The sequence below is a fragment of the Aethalodelphis obliquidens genome, unplaced genomic scaffold (genome assembly GCF_003676395.1).
Source record: "Aethalodelphis obliquidens isolate GAN/ISIS:26980383/991018 unplaced genomic scaffold, ASM367639v1 scaffold41, whole genome shotgun sequence".
Lineage (NCBI taxonomy): Eukaryota > Metazoa > Chordata > Mammalia > Artiodactyla > Delphinidae > Aethalodelphis > Aethalodelphis obliquidens.
The window spans coordinates 17,284,642-17,305,575 of record NW_020837985.1 but is presented as its reverse complement, the minus strand read 5'-3'; the positions used below and the strand labels follow the sequence as shown (position 1 = coordinate 17,305,575).

Below are 20,934 nucleotides of genomic sequence, written 5' to 3'. Positions count from 1 at the left end.
CTCCGGGGCACGGGGCTGCTGGGAGGTGGTGGCCGTCCCAGTCCCGCGGGGGCGGCCTTCCTTGGGCTGGACCATGGGAGGGGGATCTGGGTCCCTTCGGCATCCCAGGGCCTGGAGCAGTTGCCCGGCTGTGGCTGGGCTGGGGGGAGGGGGTGCGCGGCATAGGACACAACCTCCCTGCATCCCAAGACTTCTTGTCCTACAAGGTGGGGCCTCAGAACTCCCAGGCCCCGTGTGCCTGAGGGCTCCCCAGAAGTGGACTTCAGCTTGGGGTGGGGCCAGAGGCCGAGAGGGCCGAGAATCAGGACTGACTCGAGACTCCAAGGCAAGGCTGCAGAGGACACAAAGGCCAAGTGCCCAGGCCCCTGGGGAGGGGCAGCCACGTGCTGGGGCGCTCACCTGGGGTGGGCTCTGGGCCTCTGGGATGAGGCAGGTGGCCTGACCCAACCCTCGTCCTGGGCCTCCCTCTCAGTGGCCTCCCTGATAACTGCTGGCTTGAGGCCTCCCCGGCCCCCTCCCAGCCCTGCCCAGTTTTCCTGGCACTGACTGGGCTGGATGGTCCACTTGATACATCCTGAGTGTGGCCTTCGGGATACCTTGCCAGGGAGGTGGGGGCAGCCCCGGGCTCCTGTTCCCACCTCTGGTGGAACCCCGAGGCTGTGCCGGGCCACGTGTGCCCTGACGTACAGCCACAGCCCAACAAGGTGGGCGTCTGAAGAGGTGACTGGGTGCTGGTCTCGGAGCCATGCTGCCCCTGCCCCAACCAGAAGCTGCTCAGCCCCGGGTCCTCGCCTCCTCTGGGTCATGGTGGTGGTTTGGGGAGAGGGAGGCCACCTGGGGGTGCCCTTTGAGTCCAAGGGGTTACAGGCCGCATCTCCCCGACCCTTGCCTCCTGGCGGCTGCTGGGAGAATGGTGAGCAGCGCGTGAGCCGGGTGGGGCAGGACATCGGGTGCGCTGCTCTGGCCCCTTCCCCGTGCTGCACGCACGTGCTCACCAGTGGCTGCCTGACGCAGGGGCGGTGCTGTGCTCCCACCGCCTCCCTCTGCCAGACCCCGCGCCTCCCTTTTGCCAAAGCCAGCCCGGCCCCTCGTGACATGAGTGCAGAGCAGAGGTGGCTCTGCTGGGCAGATACACAACGGTGCACCCACCTGTGTCCCAGCTGGTGCAGACCTGGCAATGGAGTTCCTAGGGGCCCTCTGACCCCTCCCCGGTCCTTTAATAAAGACTTCTGCATGGATATGGCCCAGTGGAGCCAGGCAGGCTCAGGATCAGGTGTGCTGTGCCCATCTACCCTCCCTCCAGCCCCTTCTGAGACCCCTGTGTCCCTCCTCACCCCCCCCCCCCCCCCCCCCCCCGCCCCCCCGCGGGAGGAAAGAGACAGGGAGGCCACACACACAGCCCGTCGTTTATAGATCTCTGTCTCGTCTGTCTGTCCGTCCACGTATATGCCTGTATATCTCTACAGAAGGGGAAAGGGGGGACTCTCGTGTAAAAATCCAAAATACAATTCTATGAGCACCCGCGTACCGGTCAGTCCGAGTGTGGCCGTGAAGGCCCCAGCAGGCAACTGCTCATGGGGCTGGGCCCTCGGTGCTGACTGGGGGCCATGCCCGCCCAGCCGGCCCGGTACTACTGAGACCAGCCCTGCACTGGGGGGTGGGGGTGGGGTGGGGGTGTGTGGGGCGCAGGCCGGCCCTCCTCCTGGGACCTCTAGGAGACAGTGGGGTCCTTGGCTTTGGGGGGCTCCGAGCCCGTCAGCAGGGAGATGGTGGGGTCGTCTGTGTAGTCATCCCCCTCGGAGAAGTAGGAGCCGTCTCCCAGCTCGAAGAGCACCGGCAGGTCGCCACCCCCCACGTCCACGGAGCCAGGGTCCAGCAGCAGCAGGGGCTGGGCCGTGTAGTGCACCAGCTGCTTCCCTGGGGGGGGGGGGGGGGGGCGGGCCAGGTCGTGGGGCGAGGGCGCGGGGGGGGGGCGGGGGCGGGCAGGTTCAGCTCACCTGAGTCAGGGCTGCTGCTCTCTGCTTCAAGAGGCCTGGGGGGCTCCTGGGGAGAGAGGAGCTCCTGGATCTGCTGGGGCGGAGGGAGCGTGGTGAGGGTTCCCGGATCCTCTCCCCCGCCACCCCGCCACCCCCATGCTCTACGCACGCTGGCCAGGCTGCTGTCAAGGTCGGGCAGGCTCATGTCAGGCACTGTCACCGAAGGGCTGAACAACTGCAGGGAAGGGAGGGCAGTCAGGCTGTGCCTGTGGGCGGGGCGGGGGGCAGGGCCGGGCCGGGGCGGGGCCGGGACTCACGTCCAGCAGGGTGCTGGTGTCCACGCTGAAGCCGTGGCTTGTCAGCATGGTCTGCAGGTTGTCCAGGTTGGAGTCCATGGCATCCAGGTGGTCGCTGAGCTCGGTCCTGGCCAGACGGAGGGAATCGGGTGAAGCGGCACCCCGGGCGTCCCCACCCAGGCACCTTCCTGCCAGCGCTCACACCCGCCTGCCAGAGAAGGGCTCCCCTCGGCCACCACCCACCCTGCTCGGGCACACGGGAGGCCCTCCAAGGCAGGGCCCCTCTGCGCTGCCAGCCCGGGCCCGGCGGGGCAGTGTGCACAGGGCCGGGATCCTTGGCCACCCCGGGGGAGTGGCTCAGGCCCTGCCGTCCCCGGTCACCGTGAGGCCCCGTAAGGCCTCTGGCAGCACTTTAGGCTGGGCCAAGATGGCAGGAGGGCCAAGGAGGAGTTCAGTGCTCAGAATGGGGTGGGCGCCCAGATCTTCAGGCTCGGTAAGATTGGGCCTTTGCACTGGAAGACAGCAGGAGGCGGCGAGGAGCCGTGCTCGGCGGTGGCTGGGCCAGCCTCTCCCCCGGTGCCCGCCAGGAAAGACCAGGCCTGGCGGCTGCGAACCAAAAGGCCCTGCCCTCTCCTTAGAGGAGGCCAGTCAGCACAACACCTGGGCCACCCTCTGTCAGTCAGCAACTCAGGGTGCTGGCTGGGGCCCCAGAGCCCGGGGGGCCAGTCCCTGTCGCAGAGGGCCTGGGGCGCCCATTCACCAGGCAGGGCTGAGTGCTCCCAGCCGGGCTGGGGTCTGGTCCGCGGCTGGGGAGGGGCCCGAGCTCTGGCAGAGCCCTCCTCCCTCCCCAGTGGGACAGCGCTAACCCTGGCTGGACTCGGCCATGTAGAGAGGAGGAGGGGCAGGGGAAGAGGCGGGCGACCCCAGACATCTGTGGAGCGCGAGCCACACTGCAAGATAGAAAGACAAGAGCCCCCGGATTGCAGGTGGGGGCCAGGCAGACCCCCAGGCCCCACCCTCGCCTGCCCACCTCTGGGGCAGCAGGACAGACACAGGGACCCAGCAGCCTGCTGCACGAGAGGGCGGCCTGGCCACACGCCTGGGCTCCTGCAGTGGAAGGGCTGTGGGACCACCTGGTTGGCATCTGTCTCCCTCCCCAGCCCTGAGCTTTGTGCTCAGGGCCAGGTCCGTGAGCTCATCCCCAGCAAGCCCTAAGCCGCAGGCCTGACGGCCGCCCGTGTCCAGCCCTCGTCAGAGGCCTGGCCGTGCTTCCAGAAGCCGGTGGGTGAGCGGACGGCACTCACTTGTCCAGGCAGGCTACGCTGAGGCACTTCTCGGGGGCCGAGGCAGGCCGGGGCGAGGGGGGGCGGCCCCCGGCATCGGCGAGGGCCGGGGCCGAGGCGGCCGGCGCAGGCTCGCTCTCCCGCAGGATGGAATCAATGAGGGCGGTCGGGGACAGGGGCGTCTCCACCACGGAGGACGGCTGGCTGGGACTGGCATCCTCTGCCCGGGGGCTCCGAGGTGGGCTGGGGGGCTCCTCCTTGACTCGAACCAGGGGGCTGCTGGACAGGGGCCTGCACAGGGGGCGCACGTGTCAGCAGGCGCCTCCACCAGCCCCACCCGCTCCCGCCTGCTGGGAAGGCGCCGGGCCCACCTCTCAGCTACGCTCCCGCCTGCGGAGGCCAAGGGGCTGCCGGGGGCCAGCTCGGTGATGTCGGAGATGATGGGTCCGGAGCTGGCAACAGCGTCTGGCGGGTAGAGGCTGGAGCCGCTATAGGCCGGGGACGGAGCCTGCCACCAGAGGGAGGTGACCACATGCAGCACCTGCCGCTGCCTCAACCCCCCGCCCAGCGCAGCACCCGCCGCTCACCGAGTAGGGCCCCGGGCCATGGATGCGCTCCAGAGAGAACTGCCGGCCGTACTTGGGCATGGAATGCGCGGAGCTGCTGTCGTTCAGCATCAGCGGGCTGTGGGGAGAGGCAGGTTAGCTGCGTCCCCGGCCTCGGCGGCCCCCAGGACACAGCCAACAGGAGGTGGGCATGCCTAGTGCCTCACATCTTTCTCTTCACCCCCAGGATCCGGTTCGACTGCACCAGCGAGATGAGGAACTGGATGAGCTGCAAGGGGAGAGGTGGTCAGCCTGGCTGCAGACAGGGACCCCGTGCCCCGCCCGCCGGCGTCGCACCTTGTTGACGACTTTCTGCTGTTGGGCGTGCTTCTGCCGCAGGCTGGCCACCTCCCGCCACAGGGCCTCGTTCTCACTGCAACAGACCAGGCGCCGTCGGGGGCTGCAGGGAGCCCCACGGACACTCCACCCCACCCGGGCAGGAGCAGGGCCGTGGGGGACTGCGTCTCGTCACAAGCCCAGCTGCCGGCCCATCCCCACCCCACCCGAGCACAGGCCGTGGGACGGTCTGGGGGCCAGGCCAGGGCCCCCGCCCCTCCTCGCGCTGTTGCGCTGCGAAGGGAGGATGCGCAGGGGTGCCAGTTGCGGGGGCAGCGGGGCTGTGGTGGAGACCTGGGCAGGGCCCGCTGGTGCGCCCCAGGATCTGGGCCGAGACCCCCGGGGCTTTCTCGGTCACAGTCGAGGTGGCAGAGCCTTGAGGGCGGCCCCCACCCTTGGCCGACTCTCCCTAGACCGAGGCTGAGAATGGGAGGGGAGTCCAGGGGAAGGGGGCAGTACAGCTTTCAGGCCACAGGGCAGCATGTGGGGGGGTTGTCCCGTGCCTTGAGGGGACCAGAGGTGGCCTCGAGGAGCAGAAAGGGCCACCTGAGCAGCCCACGGTCTGCCACTCCAGGGGGCCAGCCCTGCTCAGCCCCCAGCATGTCCTGTTGACATGCAAGAGACCCTCCTGGCTTCACCCTGAGAGGTGTCCATGTCCCAGAGGCCAAGTTCACCTGGTTCCATCTCCAGGTATCACCCAGCCAGGGGCTTCTGCTGGGCCCTGATGTGAGTAGTCGGGGCCCAGGAGCATCCTCCATGGTCTGGGGGGCATGACGGCCGGCCCTCTGAGCGGCTTTGAGGCCTCACCGAGACACGGACAGCCACCCCGGGCTGGGGTTCCTGAGGTCCCCAGGGCCCCAAGTACATGGGAGGAGACCTAAGCCAGCCTCCATAGGGGTCCTGGCTCGGGGGAGCCTAGAGCTGGTTCTGTGATGGCCACACATGCCCCAGGGGCAGGGGTTCCAGAAAGAACCCAAAGTGTTTCCTGCTTCCCAGGCCTGAGGAGAGGTGACACCCGTGCTGAGTGATGCCAGGCACGCGCTCGGGGGCTGCGTGAGGAGCCCAAGGGCGTGGCCGCTGCTCCGGGCCCAGCTCTGCTTGCTGCCATGGGAACCGGGTCCAACCCCACCTTCTGGAAACGAGTTCAACCTGGCAGGGTGGGAGGCTGTGCAAGCCTGAACCTAGCTCTGTCTGGAGAGTGGAAGGCCTGAAGCGTCTGTCTTGGAGCCTGTGGGGCGGGACTGGGGGGAGAGACCCTCCGCTGGCGCCCCCTCCCCCTCCTCTGCTTGCTCCCCAGGAGGCCTCTTGGTCCCAGCACCTACTGCTTCATGGCCAGCAGCTTGGAGTCCATGCTCTCCTGCTTCCCCTTCATCAGCTGCACGTCGGTCAGCAGCTTGGTGACACTGTCCTGGTGAATCTTTATGTCCTCGCTCCTCAGGGTGGACACCTGGGTCCCCAGGGGAGCAGTCACTGAGATGGCCTGGGGGGGGCGGGATACAGCAGAAAGGGCCAAGGGGCTGCCGGTCTGGAGGGGCCTTCGCTGTGGTGGCTGACGGAGGAGGGGCTGCCAGCAGGAAGAGGGCTCGGTGCAGCCAGGCCAGCAGGACAGGGGGTGGACGCTGCTCCTGCTGACGGCCTGGAGGGAAGTCCGAGGACGTGGGGGAGGGAGGAGGGCTACTCACGCTGGTCACTTTCCTCTTGATGTTCTCCAGGAGCTGCTCCTGGCCGCGCAGGAAGCACGGGTGCTGGAACTCGGTGTCGTCCCTCTCTGGCTTGACCAGGCCGCCCTGCTCGATGTGGACCACCTTCCGGAAGCCATCTGTGCGCGACAGGGTGGGGCAGTGCTGCCTCAGGGCTGGGGACCCAGCCCTCACTCCGGCACGGCCACCGCCCTGCTGGAGAACGAGGGAGGCTGGGGAAGTGGGGAAATGCCCAGCACTGCCCTCTTGGGAGCCCTGCCTGAGGTGGCTGGGTGGTCTCGGTCTCAGGGAGGCTCCACACCCCCCACGACACCCCCTCCCCCTGCAGGTGCTCGGGATCCGGGCCACGCCCCCGGGCTACCCAGGGCTCAGAGCCTGGGGGCTGCACCAGGCCAGCGAGTGGGGCCCCGGGGCGGCGCACTCACACATGTTGAGCTGCCGCACGAAGCTGGCCATGTTGCTGTGCTTGAAGTACTTGGGCAGCACCTCCTTGGCGAACTGGCCCTGGTCCAGCACGTGGAAGCTGTTCCCACTCTGCCAGGAGACGTGGGGGTCACGCAGCCGCCTCCGTGCAGGGGCTGTGCCCCCACCCAGGGTGGAGGTCTCCCTGGGACCCAGCACCCTTGCCGAGGCCCGCTCACCCGGGCTGCAGAGGGCCGTTCAGGAAGCACCTCAGAGCACGGCAGGCCCCTCCCTCAGGGGGCCTCGTGCTAGCTTTAATCAGCAAATTTCCCCTAAGAACAGCCAAGACCCCAAACGGAGGCAGCCAAGAAAACGGGAACCTGATTTCTGTTACTCTGGAGGAAAACAACACAGTCACGTTCAGAAACGCAGCTTTGTTTTTCTTTTGGCAACAGAGACAAAAAACAGAGATGAACAAAACTGCTACGCTGGGCTTCCCTGGTGGCGCAGTGGTTGAGAGTCCACCTGCTGATGCAGGGGACGCGGGTTCGTGCCCCGGTCCGGGAAGATCCCACACGCCGCGGAGCGGCTGGGCCCGTGAGCCATGGCCACTGAGCCTGCGCGTCTGGAGCCTGTGCTCCACAATGGGAGAGGCCACAGCAGTGAGAGGCCCGCGTACCGCAAGAAAAAAAACCCAAAAAATTGCTACGCTGCTCTTCCATTTCTTTCCTGCCCTCAGTCCAAAAGCTACTGGAAGGGCGACAAGGCAGCCCTCTGTGCTGGCAGGGCCCGGGAGCGGGTGCAGTCCTCCCCTGGGACGAGGGACAGGGAAGAGCCGGAAGATCCCCGTGGCGGTGACCAGGACGCAGCAACGCTTCTCAACACGGACAAAGACGGGACAATAAACAGATGTAAGTGTGAGGTGAGGAGAAATGGTGGAAGAGAGACCTCTACAGCTTTCTTCCTCCAAAGAAGCAATAAGAAAACGAGCAAAAAATGTTCAGTCAACTTCTTCAGAACCCTGACACTCATCCAAAGGACTGCACCAACATGGGGAGAGTTTATTCAAGAAATGGTTGAATCTCAGCAAGATCAGTGAGCTGCGGCACTCAAACTCGCCCTGTTCCCGCCTCCTTTCCCGTAGCTGTGAAAACCAACAGCTGAAATCGTGGGGGAACCAGCATTCTGGCAGCCACAGGGTGAGAATGGGGCTGGGGCTCCTTCAAGGCCTGTATGGCAACTCCCTGGAAGGTTCCACTTGCAAGGCTGTTTTTGTTTGATTTGACTGGAAGCTCTCTTAGTATAAAAAGCCTTTTCCTAGGGATGTTTGTTGAAAACATCTAGAGGCAATTTTGAAACCTGTGCCTGCCTAAGACAGTGGACAGCAGACGGGGAAAAACAAGCTAACCAGAAAACTTAAAAGGAAGAGCTGGGGAATGAGATATCAAGAGGAGCTTTGAAAAGCTCCAAAATATTCCAGGGGATCTAGAAGTCACATGCCCATGTAGAGCTCTGTGCACACCTGAGAGAGACCTGAAAAGGCCCTCTCACCTCTGGCTGACTGAGGCTCTGCATAAGCAGGAAGTGGAGGAGAAAGTCAAGGTGTCAACTACCTGGCTGGGAGGTGAAGGCACGCCCAGCACATACAGAGTCCGCTGCAGAGGCTGGGAGGGTTATTGTCTCCAGGCATTGAAGGACGTTCCTGCTCCCTTTACTCCCTGACCAATGAGCTAACTGGGCAGAGAACTCAGTGACCACACATAACAAAGAACACAAACTGCCCAGAATTAGTTCAGAAAAGTCACTAAACAAACAAACAGCAACAGCAAGAAACAGCGACAAATCCTGGCGAGCGTAGAAAATCTGATACTGAGTTTAACAAATGCCACATTATATTAATGGACAGTCCAACATTCAACAAAAAGTTACGAAACATGCAAAGAAACAAGGTATGACCCATACATCGGACAGAAGCAACCAAAAGAAACCGTCCCTAAGGAAGCTCAGATGTTGGACTTACTAGACAAAGACTTTAAAATCAGGTATTTGAAATATGTTCAAAGAACAAAACAAAATGGCATCTAAAGAAATAAAGGAAAGCATAAGAATGATATCTCTTAGAACAAAGAATAACAATAAAGATAGAAGTTATAAATATGAACAAAAAAAAATCCTGGAGTTGCAAAGTGTAACAACTCAGATTTAAAATTCACTAGAGGGCTCAAGAGCAGATCCAAGCAGGAATAAGAAAGAATCGTGAAGGAAGATATTCAACTGAGATTACCTAGGCTGAGAGACAGAAAGAGAAAAGAATGAAGAAAGTGAACAGGCCTCAGAGACAATGTGGTACGCCACCAAAGACCAACATATGCATAAAGGAGAGGAGAGAAAGGGACAGAAAGAATATCTGAAGAAATAATGGCAGAAAACTTCCCAAATTTGATGAAAAATATCCAAGAAGCTTAACAAATTCCAAGGAGAAACTCAAAGAGATTCACATCTAGATATCCATAATCAAACTGAAGAAAGCAAAAGACCAAGGAAGAATCTTGAAAGCAGTTAAGAGAGAATAGACCCATCACGTACAAGGAATCCCTAATAACAGCTAATTTGTCATCAGAAACCATGCAGGCCAGAAGCCAGTGGGATGACATACCAAAAGTGCTGAAAGAAAAAAACCTGTCAGCCAAGAATTCGATATCTAGCAAAACTATCCTCTAAAGATAAAGGCAAGGTTTCTCCGTCTGCGAAGGCAGCTAAGGAGATCCAGCGAACCACTCCAAGGAGAAAAAAAACGAAGCTTATTTAAGTCATCTAAAGTCTCTGGAAATTGTCCTAAAGGCATATAACAAATGAAGAAACATTTATTCAAGAAAACCTAAAACTCAGTAGGAACAGTGAGTCTGTAGCATTTTAGCCGTAACTTACTCCCTCTTTCTCACATCAGTTCACCTGGATTGATATGACACTCTGGGAGGCTATGGCCTAGAGGTGGGGATTCCTCTCCCCTCAGTTTACAACCAAGGCTTTCTGTATCTTGCTGAGGGGCAGGCCACCAGCATTTCTCATCCTGTCCAACTTGAAGGTGAAGAGGCTAAATTCCTGGTGATTGCAGCCAAGAGGTTGAGGGTCCTCTTCCCCATTCTGCCCCCGCCTATAGAATGGAGGCTCTACCCCAGGCATGGCAGGCTGAGGATACTGGGGCTTCAATTACCCTCACCCCAGTTAGCCTTTAATTTCTTTTTCTTGTCTTAATGTACTGGGTAGGACTTCCAGTACACTATTAGCTAGAACTGGTGAAAACAGACTTTGTGCTTTGTTCTGATCTTATGAGCAAAGCATTCAGTGTCTTACCATTATGTATGATATTAGGTGTGGGATTTTTTTGTGTGTGTTGTTTTTTTTTAGAGATCCTTTTGTATCAAGCTGAGGAAGGTCCCTGCTAGCCCTGGTTTTCCTAGTTTCCTGAGGAATTTTTTTTTTAATATCACGAATGTCAAATTTTGTCAAATGCTTTTTCTGAATCAAATAATATGATCATGTGGTTTTTCTTCTCTAGATTGTTAACATGGTGGATTATATTGATTTAAAAATCTTGAACCATCCTTGCATTCCTGGGATAAATCCCATTTGTTGTGACATTATTCTTTTTATGTACTGCCAAATTTGATTTGCTAAAATTTTATAGAAGACATTATGAAGGATATTGGCCTGTAATTTTCTTGGACTGTTTTTGTCTAATCATTTGGGCCTGAAAACTTCTTTCTAGGAAGGTTTATGACTAGGAATTCTATTTCTCCAATAGACTCAGGGCCACTAATAGTTATGTTTCCCCTTGGGTGAGTTTTGGCCGTTTGTGCTTTTCAAGGAATTGGTCCATTTTATCAACTTTACATGCATAGAGTTGTTTGTAGTACTTCCTTATTATCCTCTTACCACCTGTGGCGTCTGTAGTGATATATCCTCTGTGATTCCTGATATTAGTAATTTACCTTTTTTCTTCTGTCAGTCATTCCACAAGTTACCGATCTCAATCTTTTGAAAGATTCAGCTTTTGAATTCATTTATCATGTTTTACTGTTTTCAATTTCATTGATTTTTGTTGTCTTTATTATTTCCTTCCTTCTGCTTGCTTTGGGCTTATTTTGCTCTTTTTTACTTTAATGTGGAAGCTCAGACGCCATTCTGATTTCCCTTTTAGCACTGCTTTACGTGGATCTCACACATTTTCAGACAGGAAGAGTTTGGTGGGCTGCTGGGGAATGTCTGTGGCACAGGAGATGGATGTCCTGTCAGATGGAAATGGGGGAGAAAACTGCTCCTCTGGAGTCTGCACTCCTGCGAGTCTTGATGGTGGTATCTGCAGGCTGCCACTGTGCCTCAGTCTCCCCACGTGGCATCTACCATTCACCCACACGACCTCAAGCACATCCTGTCTCACCCTAGGCCAGACTGCTTGCTGAGCTCTACCCTTGCTGACTGATTGGGTGTCTCCACATGGCTGGCCGTCTGGGATGTACCTCCGTATCTCTGAAAAGGAAGCTATAATCTATATACAGTTTACCATTTTAAATGAACAGCTCTCCATTTCTGACACACAGCTGTTTACTCGCACAAGCGAGGAATAGAGAACATTTCCATCTACCCCCCAAACCACCCCTATGTCCCTTTGCAGTCAACCCCCTCCCTCATCCCCAGGCAACCACTGATCTTTTGTCCCCATAGTTTTGCCTTTTCTGGAATGTCATGTAAGTGGAATCACAGGGTATGTAGCCTTTTGTGTTTGTATGTAGCCTTTCACTTAGCATAATGCCTTTGAGATGCAGCCGTAGTGTTGCAAGGGTAAGCTGTTTGTTCCTCTTAAATGCTGAGTAGTATTCCATTGTAGGGATGTCCCACAGTTTGTCTTCTACTCACCAGTTAATGGACATTTGGGTTGTGTCCTGTTTTTGGCTATTATAACTAACTGCTACGAACATTTGTGTCCCGGTTTTTTCCTTCTAGAAGTTATACAGTTTTAGCTCTTATATTTCAGTCTATGTTTAATTTTTGTATATAGTATTAAGCACAGGACAGGCTCACATTTGTGCTTGTGGAAGTCCAATTATTCCAGCACCATTTGTTGAAAAGACAGTTCTTCCTCCATTGAATTACAGTGGCATCTTCGTCAAAAATCAAATAACCTTGAATGGGTGGGCCTACTTCTGGACTCTCTAGTCTGTTCCACTTATTTGTATGTTTATAGTTATGCCAATATCACTCAGTATTAATTATTATAGCTTTACAGTATGTCTTGATATCAGATAGTGTGAGTCTTCCAACTTTGTTCTCCTTAAAAAAAAAAAAAAAGTTTGACTATTCTCTGCCCTTTGCTTTTTCATATAAACTGAAGGTTAGTGCACACAAAAATTTCTGCTTGGATTTCACTGGGGTTGTGTGGAATCTACTTACCTCTTTTTCTCAGCCATGTTTTACAGTTTTCAATGAATAAATCACACACGTATATATATGTGTGTGTGTGTGTGTGTGTATATACATATACATATATACATATACACATTTTGCAAGATCTACCCCATGATAACTAGCCTACAGATGGCCTCCAAGGATCCCCACCTCCAGGAGTTCACAGCTTGTGCTGTCCCCTTCCATGATCTACCAAAAGTGTTCTCTATGACCAGCCGCATCCAGCAGACATGATGGTATTTGAGAACACATTACAAGCCCACCCTGGGCTCCCGCTCTCTCAGATCGCTTGCTCTGGGAGAGGCAAGGTGACATGCTGAAAGCAGCCCTAAGGAGAGGTCCACAGGGTGAGGAACTGAGGCTGCCAGCACCCAGCTGAGTCTATTTTTTTTCTAAGATTTTTTTGATGTGGACCGTTTTCAAGGTATTTATTGAATTTGTTACAGTATTAATTGTTTTATCTTTTGGTTTTTTGGCTGAGAGGCATGTGGGACGTTGGCTCCCCGACCAGGGATTGAACCCGCACCCCCTGCATTGGAAGGCGAAGTCTTAACCGCTGGACCACCAGGAAAGTCCCCCCAGCTGAGTCTTGAGATGATTGCACCCTCACAAGAGATCCTGAGGCAGCCAGCTCACGGCTCTCAGACACTGGGAGATAACAAGGGTTTGTTGTTTTAGGCAGTTAGTCTGGAGGTGACTAGTTACACAGCCACAGATAATACAACCAGTAAGTGTTCTGTGGTTTTTGTAGCACTGTAAGTATTTCCATTTTCAACAGCTCGTTACTGGTACATAGAAATATATTCCATTTCTGTATATTGGCCTTGAATCCTGTGACCTCACTAAACTCATTCATTAGTTCTAATAACTTCTCTGTAGGTTCTTTGGGATTTGCTAAGTAAACAATAATGTTTTCTACGAATAGAGTTTTAGTTCTTGCACCTCCATCTTGATGTCTTTTACTTATGGATTTGCCATATTGCCTGACCAGGGCATCCCAAACGTATTAAGGAAAAGCAGTAAGAGCAGACATCCTTGCCTTCTTTTCCAGCCTTGGGGGAAAGTATTCAGTTTTTCACCATTAAGTATAATGTTAGCAGTAGGGTTTTTTGGGTACAAGCTTTTTATGCGATTGATGAATTTCCCTTCCTAGTTTGCTGAGCTTTTAAAAAAATTTTATGTATTTATTTATTTTTGGCTGCGTTGGGTCTTCGTTGCTGCACACAGGCTTTCTCTAGTTGTGGCGAGTGAGGGCTATCCTTCGTTGCGCTGCGTGGGCTTCTCATTGTGGTGGCTTCTCTTGTTGCGGAGCACGGGCTCTAGGCGCGCGGGCTTCAGTAGTTGTGGCTTGTGGGCTCTAGAGCTCAGGCTCAGCAGTTGTGGTGCATGGGTTTAGTTGCTCCGCAGCATGTGGGATCTTCCCAGACCAGGGACGGAACCCGTGTCCCCTGCACTGGCAGGTGGATTCTTAACCACTGCGCCACTCAGGGAAGTCCCTTGCTGAGTTTTTATCATGAAATGCATATTGAATCTTGTCAAATGCTTCTTCTGCCTCTGTTAAGATCGTGTGGCTTTTCTTCCCCGTTCTGTTGATGTGGTGAGTTACACTAGGTCTTGAGTGTTGACCAGACTTCCACCTACAGGGCCCCTTCCAGTCCCAGGCCTCATGCTGTCTCTGATCGGAAGTCAGTCTCATTCTTATCCTATTCTTCCGTCTGGCTGCTTTTAAGATTTTCTCTTCACCACTTGTTTTCAGCAATTTGATTGTGATGTGCATTGGTTATCATTTTTATTTTTGTGCTTTATCTTCCTTGGGAATCATTGAAATTCTTGGATCTGTGGGTTTACAGCTTTCAAAGAAAAAAAAAAGCTGGGGCAAATTTCAACCAGTATTTCTAAAATTCTCCTTCCTCCTTTACTCTGGAACTTAAATTGTGTGTCAGACCACGTGACATTATCCCCGTAAGGCTCTGCTCACTTTTTTCAGTCTTTTTTTCCTCTCTGTGATCACCAGGCATAGTTTCTTTTGCTAGTCTAGTGTTCAGTGATCTTTTCTTCTGCAGTTTCTAATCTGCTGTTTAATCCCCTCCAGTGACTTATAAAAACAAGCTTTAAACTTTAGAAAGTTAGATTTACAGAAAAGCTAGACAGTACAGAGTTCCCATATATCCCACGCCCCATTTCCCTATTATTAACACCCTGCATTAGTGCATATGCCACAAGTAATGAATCAATATATTGATAGTTTATTTTTAACCAAAGTCCCCATTTTGTTCAGATTTCCTTAGTTTTTACCTGATAGGTCTTTCTATTCCAGGACAATCATCTGAGACATTCCATTCCATGCACGTCTCCTTACGTCATTCTCGACAGTCTCAGACTTTCCTGGTTCCTGACGCCCCTGACAGCTCTGAGGACGGGGCTGCTTCTGTGTAGAATGTTGCTCAACTTGGATTCGTCTGATGTTTTCCCCTCATGAGGAGTTGGGGTTATGTAAGTTTTTGGAGAGGAAGACCACAGAGGTGGCTTGCACTGCCCATCACAGCACGGCAGGGCACACCCGTCAACGTGACTCATCACTGCTGGTGGAGGCCTGTCTGTCAGGCGTCTCCACTGTACAGTCTCTGCCTCCACCCCCTCCTGTACTCCTCAGAAGGAAGTCTGTGTGCAGCCAACACTGAAGGGTGGGAATTACGTGTCACCTCTTTGAAGGGAGTCAACAGAAATAATGTGGAATTCTTCTGCATGGGACACTTGTTCCAGAGATATTCTGTTCAATTTCCTTCCTTTTTATATCTTCCATTTCTGTCTTAACGTTTTCTCTCTACTTTGAGCAAACAGAGCATCTTAGTAACACCTTTAATGTCCTTGCTCGCCACTTCCATCACGCCTGGATCTGTTACCATGACTCTTCCCTTCTTTGTTACAGGTCACATTCTCATGCCAAGTGGATCATCTATTAGTTTTGACTAGATCCTGGACACGAAGAATTTTACTACATTGTGTCTGAGTTTAGTTGTCTTCCTTTCAAGAGTACTGCACCCTCAGTTCTGCAGGAAAGGATCAGCCTGATCCTTTTTTTTTTTTGCGGTACGCGGGCCTCTCACTGCTGTGGCCTCTCCCGTTGCGGAGCACAGGCTCCGGACGTGCAGGCTCAGCGGCCATGGCTCACGGGCCCAGCCGCTCTGCGGCATATGGGATCTTCCCGGACCGGGGCACGAACCCGTGTCCCCTGCATCGGCAGGCGGACTCTCAACCACTGCGCCACCAGGGAAGCCCTGATCCTTTTAAGGCTTGTTTTTAAGCTCGTTCACACTGCATTTGGGTAGCCTTTTCTCTGGGGCTAATCCAGCCCCACTTTCAAGGCGTGGCTGTTCAGAGGTCCGTGAAAGGCTCTGTATGTTAGAGCGGCCTCTCCGCTCTGGCTGTGAGGAATCAGATGACTCGGCAGCTCTAGGTGAGCCTGGTGATCGCTCACCATGCGGCTCCTCAGCGGCTGTTCTTTCCCTGGAAGTTCTGGGGTGGCTTCCCAGGCTCCCCACACGGATGCGCAAAGCAGCACTCGACCAAGATCCTCAGGGGCTCACGTGCAGCTCCTCCTCTCTGGTACCAGGCCTTGCAAATTCTGGCTGTCTCAGTTTCTCCAAAGGCCGGGCTCTCAGAGTCTGAACACTGCTTCCAGATAGAAAGCCTAGGCACCTGGAGGGCTCACCTGTCCTTCCTGTTTAACAATCCTGAACACTGCTGGTGGGTTGAGTCCATGTTGAATGTGTCCTGCCAGCCTGACCTTAAGGTGTGTTAGAAGTTTGAGAGGGCCTTCTGGTGAGTCCATCGCAGAGCCCGATGCCTCCTCCTCCTCTGCTGACCACGTGCAATTCTTGCAGGAAGTCCTGGCTTACCCTTGGATATAACGGAAACCAGTGACGGGAAATACGGCAGGACCAGGGAGAAGCTGTTGCCCAGCTGCTGGCTGGTGAGCAATGCCCTTGCCCCTGCGATGCAGTTCTTAGTAAATATCAAGTCTTACTGTAAATTCAGAGTCTGTGGCCCTATTTCCTACACAACTGTGAACAACCTGAAACGTATACAAAGTTTTGCATGTAAGTACATTTTTACAGAGGGAGGATCTCTGTCTTTGAATATTTTCTCAAAGCGCCCACAACTCAACAGGATTAACATCCACGGTAATTCCATGAGAGGCCTACCGGTACTTCTCAAGTATATTCCCAGAAAAAAAGGCCCGTTTTAGTCCCCCAGCCAAAGAGACTGGTGTGTGTGATGTGCTCCGGGAGCAGTGGGCGTGTAGCTGGCACCCACGTGCAGTGTGAGCACTAGAGCCGCGTGGACGCAGCAGCAGAGAAACGCAGCCTGGCGGGAGGACACGGGAGGCACAAGGCGGGGTGCAGAGGGGAGCTCGCTTTCGGTCCCCTCCCCGGCCTTTGTCTTGTCCTCAACTGAGGATAGGACCATCTGCACTGTCCTCATGTCATTTTCTTATTTCTGCTCAGGGTCGCAGCACAGGCCCCATGACCAAAGCATCCCCGCTCATGTCCAGCCGCTGGCCCCATGCTCGGGTCTCCAGGCCCAGCTGAACATCTGCACACGGGTGACTGCTGACTCAGTAACTGCCGGCGCCCTCCCAGTGGGAGGAGACTGTGGGGCAGCTGCCAGCGCCTCCAAGATCGGGAAACATTCAGGGAGCCGGCCTCCCTCCTTCCACAGCCTGCAAAGCCAGCCCCTGCGAGCCCTGCAGATCTCAAGGAAACCCTGCAGCCAAAGGTGCAGGCTCTGGGGTCTTCACCCGGCTCCCGTGATATCTGATGGGAGCTGACCACTCATTCCAGGGTGGGTCCTAAGGACCCTGCTGACCACTCCCTGGTCCTTTAATAAAGAATTCTGAGCACACACGGCCCAGTGGAGCCAGGCAGGCTCAGGCTCAGGTGTGCTGTGCCCATCTACCCTCCCTCCAGCCCCTTCTGAGACCCCTGTGCCCCTCCTCACCCCCCCCGCCCACCCCAGGACCGTGGAGGGAGGAAAGAGACAGGAGGCCACACACATAGCCTGCCGTTTATAGATCTCTGCCCGTCTCGTCCATCCATCCATCCATCTATACATTTACCTATATATCTCTACGGAAGGGGAAGGGGGGGGACTCTAGTGTAAAAATACAAACTACAGTTCTATGAGCACCAAGTACTGGTTAGTCCGAGTGTGGCTGGGGTCAAGCTAAGAAAGCAGGTAGGGACTTCCCTGGTGATGCAGTGGTTAAGAATCCGCCTGCCAATGCAGGGGACACAGATTCGAGCCCTGGTCCGGGAAGATCCCACATGCCGCGGAGCAACTAAACCCGTGCACCACAACTACTGAGCCTGCGCTCTAGAGCCCGCGAGCCACAACTACTGAGCCCATGTGCCTAGAGCCTATGCTCCCTAACAAGAGAAGCCACGACAATGAGAAGCCCGTGCACCGCAACAGAGTAGCCCCCGCTCGCCACAACTAGAGAAAGCCCGCACACAGCAACGAAGACCCAAGGCAGCCAAAAATAAATAAATATATTTATTTAAAAAAAAAAGAAAAGAAAAAGAAAGCAAGCAGGTGGGGTGGAGCCGGAGCCCGGACCCCACAGGTGGAGGCCTCGCGTTGCCCTCTACCCGGGAGACGCGGAGCATGGCGAGGGCAGGCGTGAGCCAGAGCTGGACGCCTCTGGCTCCAGAGGTGAGCGAGAGACCGTGGACTTCGGGTCCTGCTCAGCAGTCCCCCAGCTCTTTGTCTGTTTCCTGATGTCTCTGGGACTCAGTTCCCGTGTCTCTAAAAGGCCGGCTGTCACCTCCACGTGGGGCTGTGGAAGGAGGGGAACCGATACCCGAGGGGCTGGGCCTCCCGCTGCGCAGAGGGACTGGATAGGGACAGCCGTGTCCTGTTTGGCAGGTGCAGGGGGCACCGGGAGCCTCCAGGCCCCCAGCGCCCCTCACAGCCTGCACCAGGTGTGCCTCGGGCCTTTCGGGGCCACTGCCCATCCCCGAGGGCGGGGCGGAGGGCCTGCTGGGGCCCACCTGGCTCCCAGGCCAGGTGGAGGAGCAGCCCTACCTGTCGTGGGAGCCCCGAAAACGGTCCTTGGCCAGCTCGGAGTGGCCAGGTGTGACCAGGACCCTCCTCGAAGGGTCGGTCTCACAGGGAGCTGGCGACCTGACTGCAGCGACTGCTCTCCAGCCAGCCCCTCCAGTGTGACCCTCTGACCCTCTGACTGCCCGTGCTCACATGGGCCACCCTAGGCGAAAGAGGCCCTCGCTCTTAGGGCCTCGAGGTGCCTGCAGCCTAAAAGCAGAGCCTCCTTCCCCTGCGCGCTCCCTCCCCCCGTCCCTGTCCCGTGGGAGTGGGGTCAGGAGAGCCTCCTTCCCCTGCGCGCTCCCTCCCCCCGTCCCTGTCCCGTGGGAGTCGGGTCAGGAGAGCCGCTGCATTCGCCAGCTTCCCTCCCGAGGGCGGTGGGGCCTCGGGTCCTGCAGGGCAGCCCCGGCCTATTCAGCAGTGGCCCCACACCAAGCGCATTGGTAACTGGCAGGGGGTCTGGAAGGGGGGGAGCCAACACGACTCTCTGGGCAGCGACGTGCTGGCCGTCCGCTGGGCTGTGCAGAGGCCGCACAACACTGCCGGACTGGCCCCCCGGCCAGAGTTTCTGGGGCCGGAAGCCACCCCCCCACATTATCAGCCTTGAGGGTCAGCCACCCCACCACCGCCTTTCCCTGGTCCCCTGGGTCAAACGCAGGGAGAGTCCTCGGCAGAATGGGGAGAAAACTTCCAGCACAAGGGGGAAGGCACCGAGAGCACAGATGCCAGAACCTTCCAAGGTCTCTGGAAGCTGGACTTTGGGCTGCAAGTCTGCAGAAGTCTCCATGAGGACTTTTTGACAGAGGCCCGGGGCTTGTGTGTGCATCACTGAGGCCTTAGGCAGGAGGCTGTCTCCTTTTTCGGGGCTGGGCAGCTCTGCAGACCGTGCCCAACCCAGAAAAGGGCTCCGTTTCTGTCCTGCCTGGCAGAGCCAGCCCGCCCGCTGCGTCCTGCACCAAGCACACCCTGCTCGGCCTGTGGACAGACCAGGGGGGCTCAAATGCACAGGCTCCAGTCAGCACCCCTCTACCCCCGGGGAGGAAGTGCCAGCAGGGCCGGCGGGTGGCGCAGCCACTGTGAACGAGGCTGTCTCAGGCTTGCTGGTTCCCGCTTTCCTGCTCCAAGGCCTTGCCCAGAGCACAGGCAGTGGGACTTGGAGAACTTGCTGGTGCGGCTTCGCCCGCTGCCTCACGATCTTTAAGCAGAAGCAGTGAGCAGGTCAAAAGGTGGGGCAATCACCCCAGTAGGACTAAGCTCGGAACATCCCAAAAGATCTCTGATGCCCCTCCCCAAACCGGGTAAGAGTGCTGCCCGGGAGTTAAGGGAAAGGGGAAAGAGGAAGAAGGAAGGATGACAGAAACATGGGGTCATTTCCTCGGGTCTGCAAAGTTCAAGGCCTGCAACGAAGGGATGGTGGTAACAGGACAAGCTTTAGGAAAGCACGGCCCCCTCTCTGGGAATGCTGCCCACCATCACAGAGACAAGCAGTGGGAATGCAGAGTGCCACATGGATGTGCTACTTGGACCAACACGAAGTGTCCCCCACAAGGACGCGGCAGGATTTCTAGTCTCTTTACTCCCTCTCCCCCTCTTGAGGCAGAGCTTCAGCAGACAACCCAGGAACGAGGACCCAGCCTCCAGTTCTGGGCTCACTTCAGCCCTGACTGCTTCCTTCCTAAGGGCTTAAGACTATGAAAGACAAGTACTTAGGAGAGTCTGAGAAAGCCAGCGTCTGGACCCTCAGGAGAGCAAGCATGTCTGAAGGCGCCCAGAGGCTCCGCAGCCCAGGGCGGCCTAGGCCACCCATCTGCCGGCCCTGAGCTATGGCTCCGGCCTCCCCCGGACACGACGTCACAGCCCGGACGTGAACGGCAGATTCTCGGCCACAACTCCAGACAGTCTTTGCTGTACCTCTGCAAGCCTGAATTGTCCGGTCTGCAGGGTCAGACCACGGAAACGAGCCTGCTGCCAGGCAACTGGAGGCAGGGACGCGAACGAAGACGTCCCGAGAGGAATGAAAAACAAAGTCGCTCTTGGGAAACCCGGCTCTGGTCTCCGGACACGGGCTCGAGACCCACTGGAACTTTATGACGTTTTGCTTTCTGTTTTCGCTCCTTTTCCTTTTCCACTAGAGTAACGCCCTCCAATTCCTGCGTCAAGCCCTGATTTCTTCCCAAAGGCTGCCGACCCCACCACCCCGGTAACTCATCTAAGAAGCTACGGGGGCCACCTGGGCACAACGCTCGCCAGCGAAACTGGGCGCTGCCCTAAGGCCAGACGCGCTTCCGCAGTTGTCCCGCACATAGTCGGCGCGAGACCGAGGAGGAGAGGCCCCTCCTGCCCAGCCCAGGGGAGCGCGCGGCAGGAGCGACGAGGGGCGGCCTCGGACGCTCTTTCCCGACGCCCTGCTGCCCGCCCCCAAAAGCCCCGGGCCGGCGCGCCCAGCCCCTCACCGGGCTCCAGCAGATAAGCGCGTCCGTGTCCGGGTCGCTCACGAGGGTCCACAGCTTGGTCAGGAAGGCCGGGACGTTGCTGGGCCCCGCCGCGCCCGGGCCCACGGGCAGATCCATAGCGGGCGAGGCGGGAGAAACGGAGGTAGCGATCGCGAGGAGGGGCTGAGGGCCGGGCTAGCGCCGCCGCCGCGCCTCCCGCTCGGGCCGCGCCGCCGCCGCTCGCTGCGCACACACGGCCCCGAACCCTAGCATGGCCGCCGCCATCTTGCGACGGGCGCGCTCCCGCCGGCGCCGCCCGCCCGCGTCCCCACG

The 20,934-nt window shown here is 56.6% G+C and overlaps 1 protein-coding gene and 1 long non-coding RNA gene across 8 annotated transcripts; one reads left to right on the top strand and one right to left on the bottom strand.

Annotated features, from left to right (window-relative positions):
* Positions 1–1,386: 1,386 nt before the first annotated feature.
* HSF1 (heat shock transcription factor 1) lies at positions 1,387–20,925 on the bottom strand. Of its 7 annotated transcripts, none has more exons than XM_027132240.1 (14): positions 20,623–20,906; positions 6,622–6,730; positions 6,179–6,315; positions 5,819–5,976; positions 4,458–4,533; positions 4,328–4,389; positions 4,143–4,239; positions 3,927–4,063; positions 3,577–3,846; positions 3,139–3,222; positions 2,294–2,399; positions 2,146–2,211; positions 1,998–2,043; positions 1,387–1,917 (listed from the first exon to the last, which is right to left on the bottom strand). In XM_027132240.1, the coding sequence occupies exons 1-14, from the start codon at positions 20,737–20,739 to the stop codon at positions 1,712–1,714; spliced, it is 1,671 nt and encodes a 556-aa protein (XP_026988041.1). In that variant the 5' UTR covers positions 20,740–20,906; the 3' UTR covers positions 1,387–1,711. The 7 variants fall into 7 exon arrangements, with proteins under 7 accessions (XP_026988041.1, XP_026988040.1, XP_026988042.1 ...); XM_027132239.1 differs by having other exon boundaries at positions 1,998–2,067; positions 20,623–20,905; XM_027132241.1 differs by having other exon boundaries at positions 1,998–2,067; positions 5,819–5,943; positions 20,623–20,904.
* Positions 15,257–17,176, top strand: LOC113633780 (uncharacterized). Its single transcript, XR_003438329.1, has 3 exons — positions 15,257–15,857; positions 15,949–16,037; positions 16,573–17,176. It is a non-coding gene; the product is annotated as an uncharacterized LOC113633780 (long non-coding RNA).
* Positions 20,926–20,934: the final 9 nt, after the last annotated feature.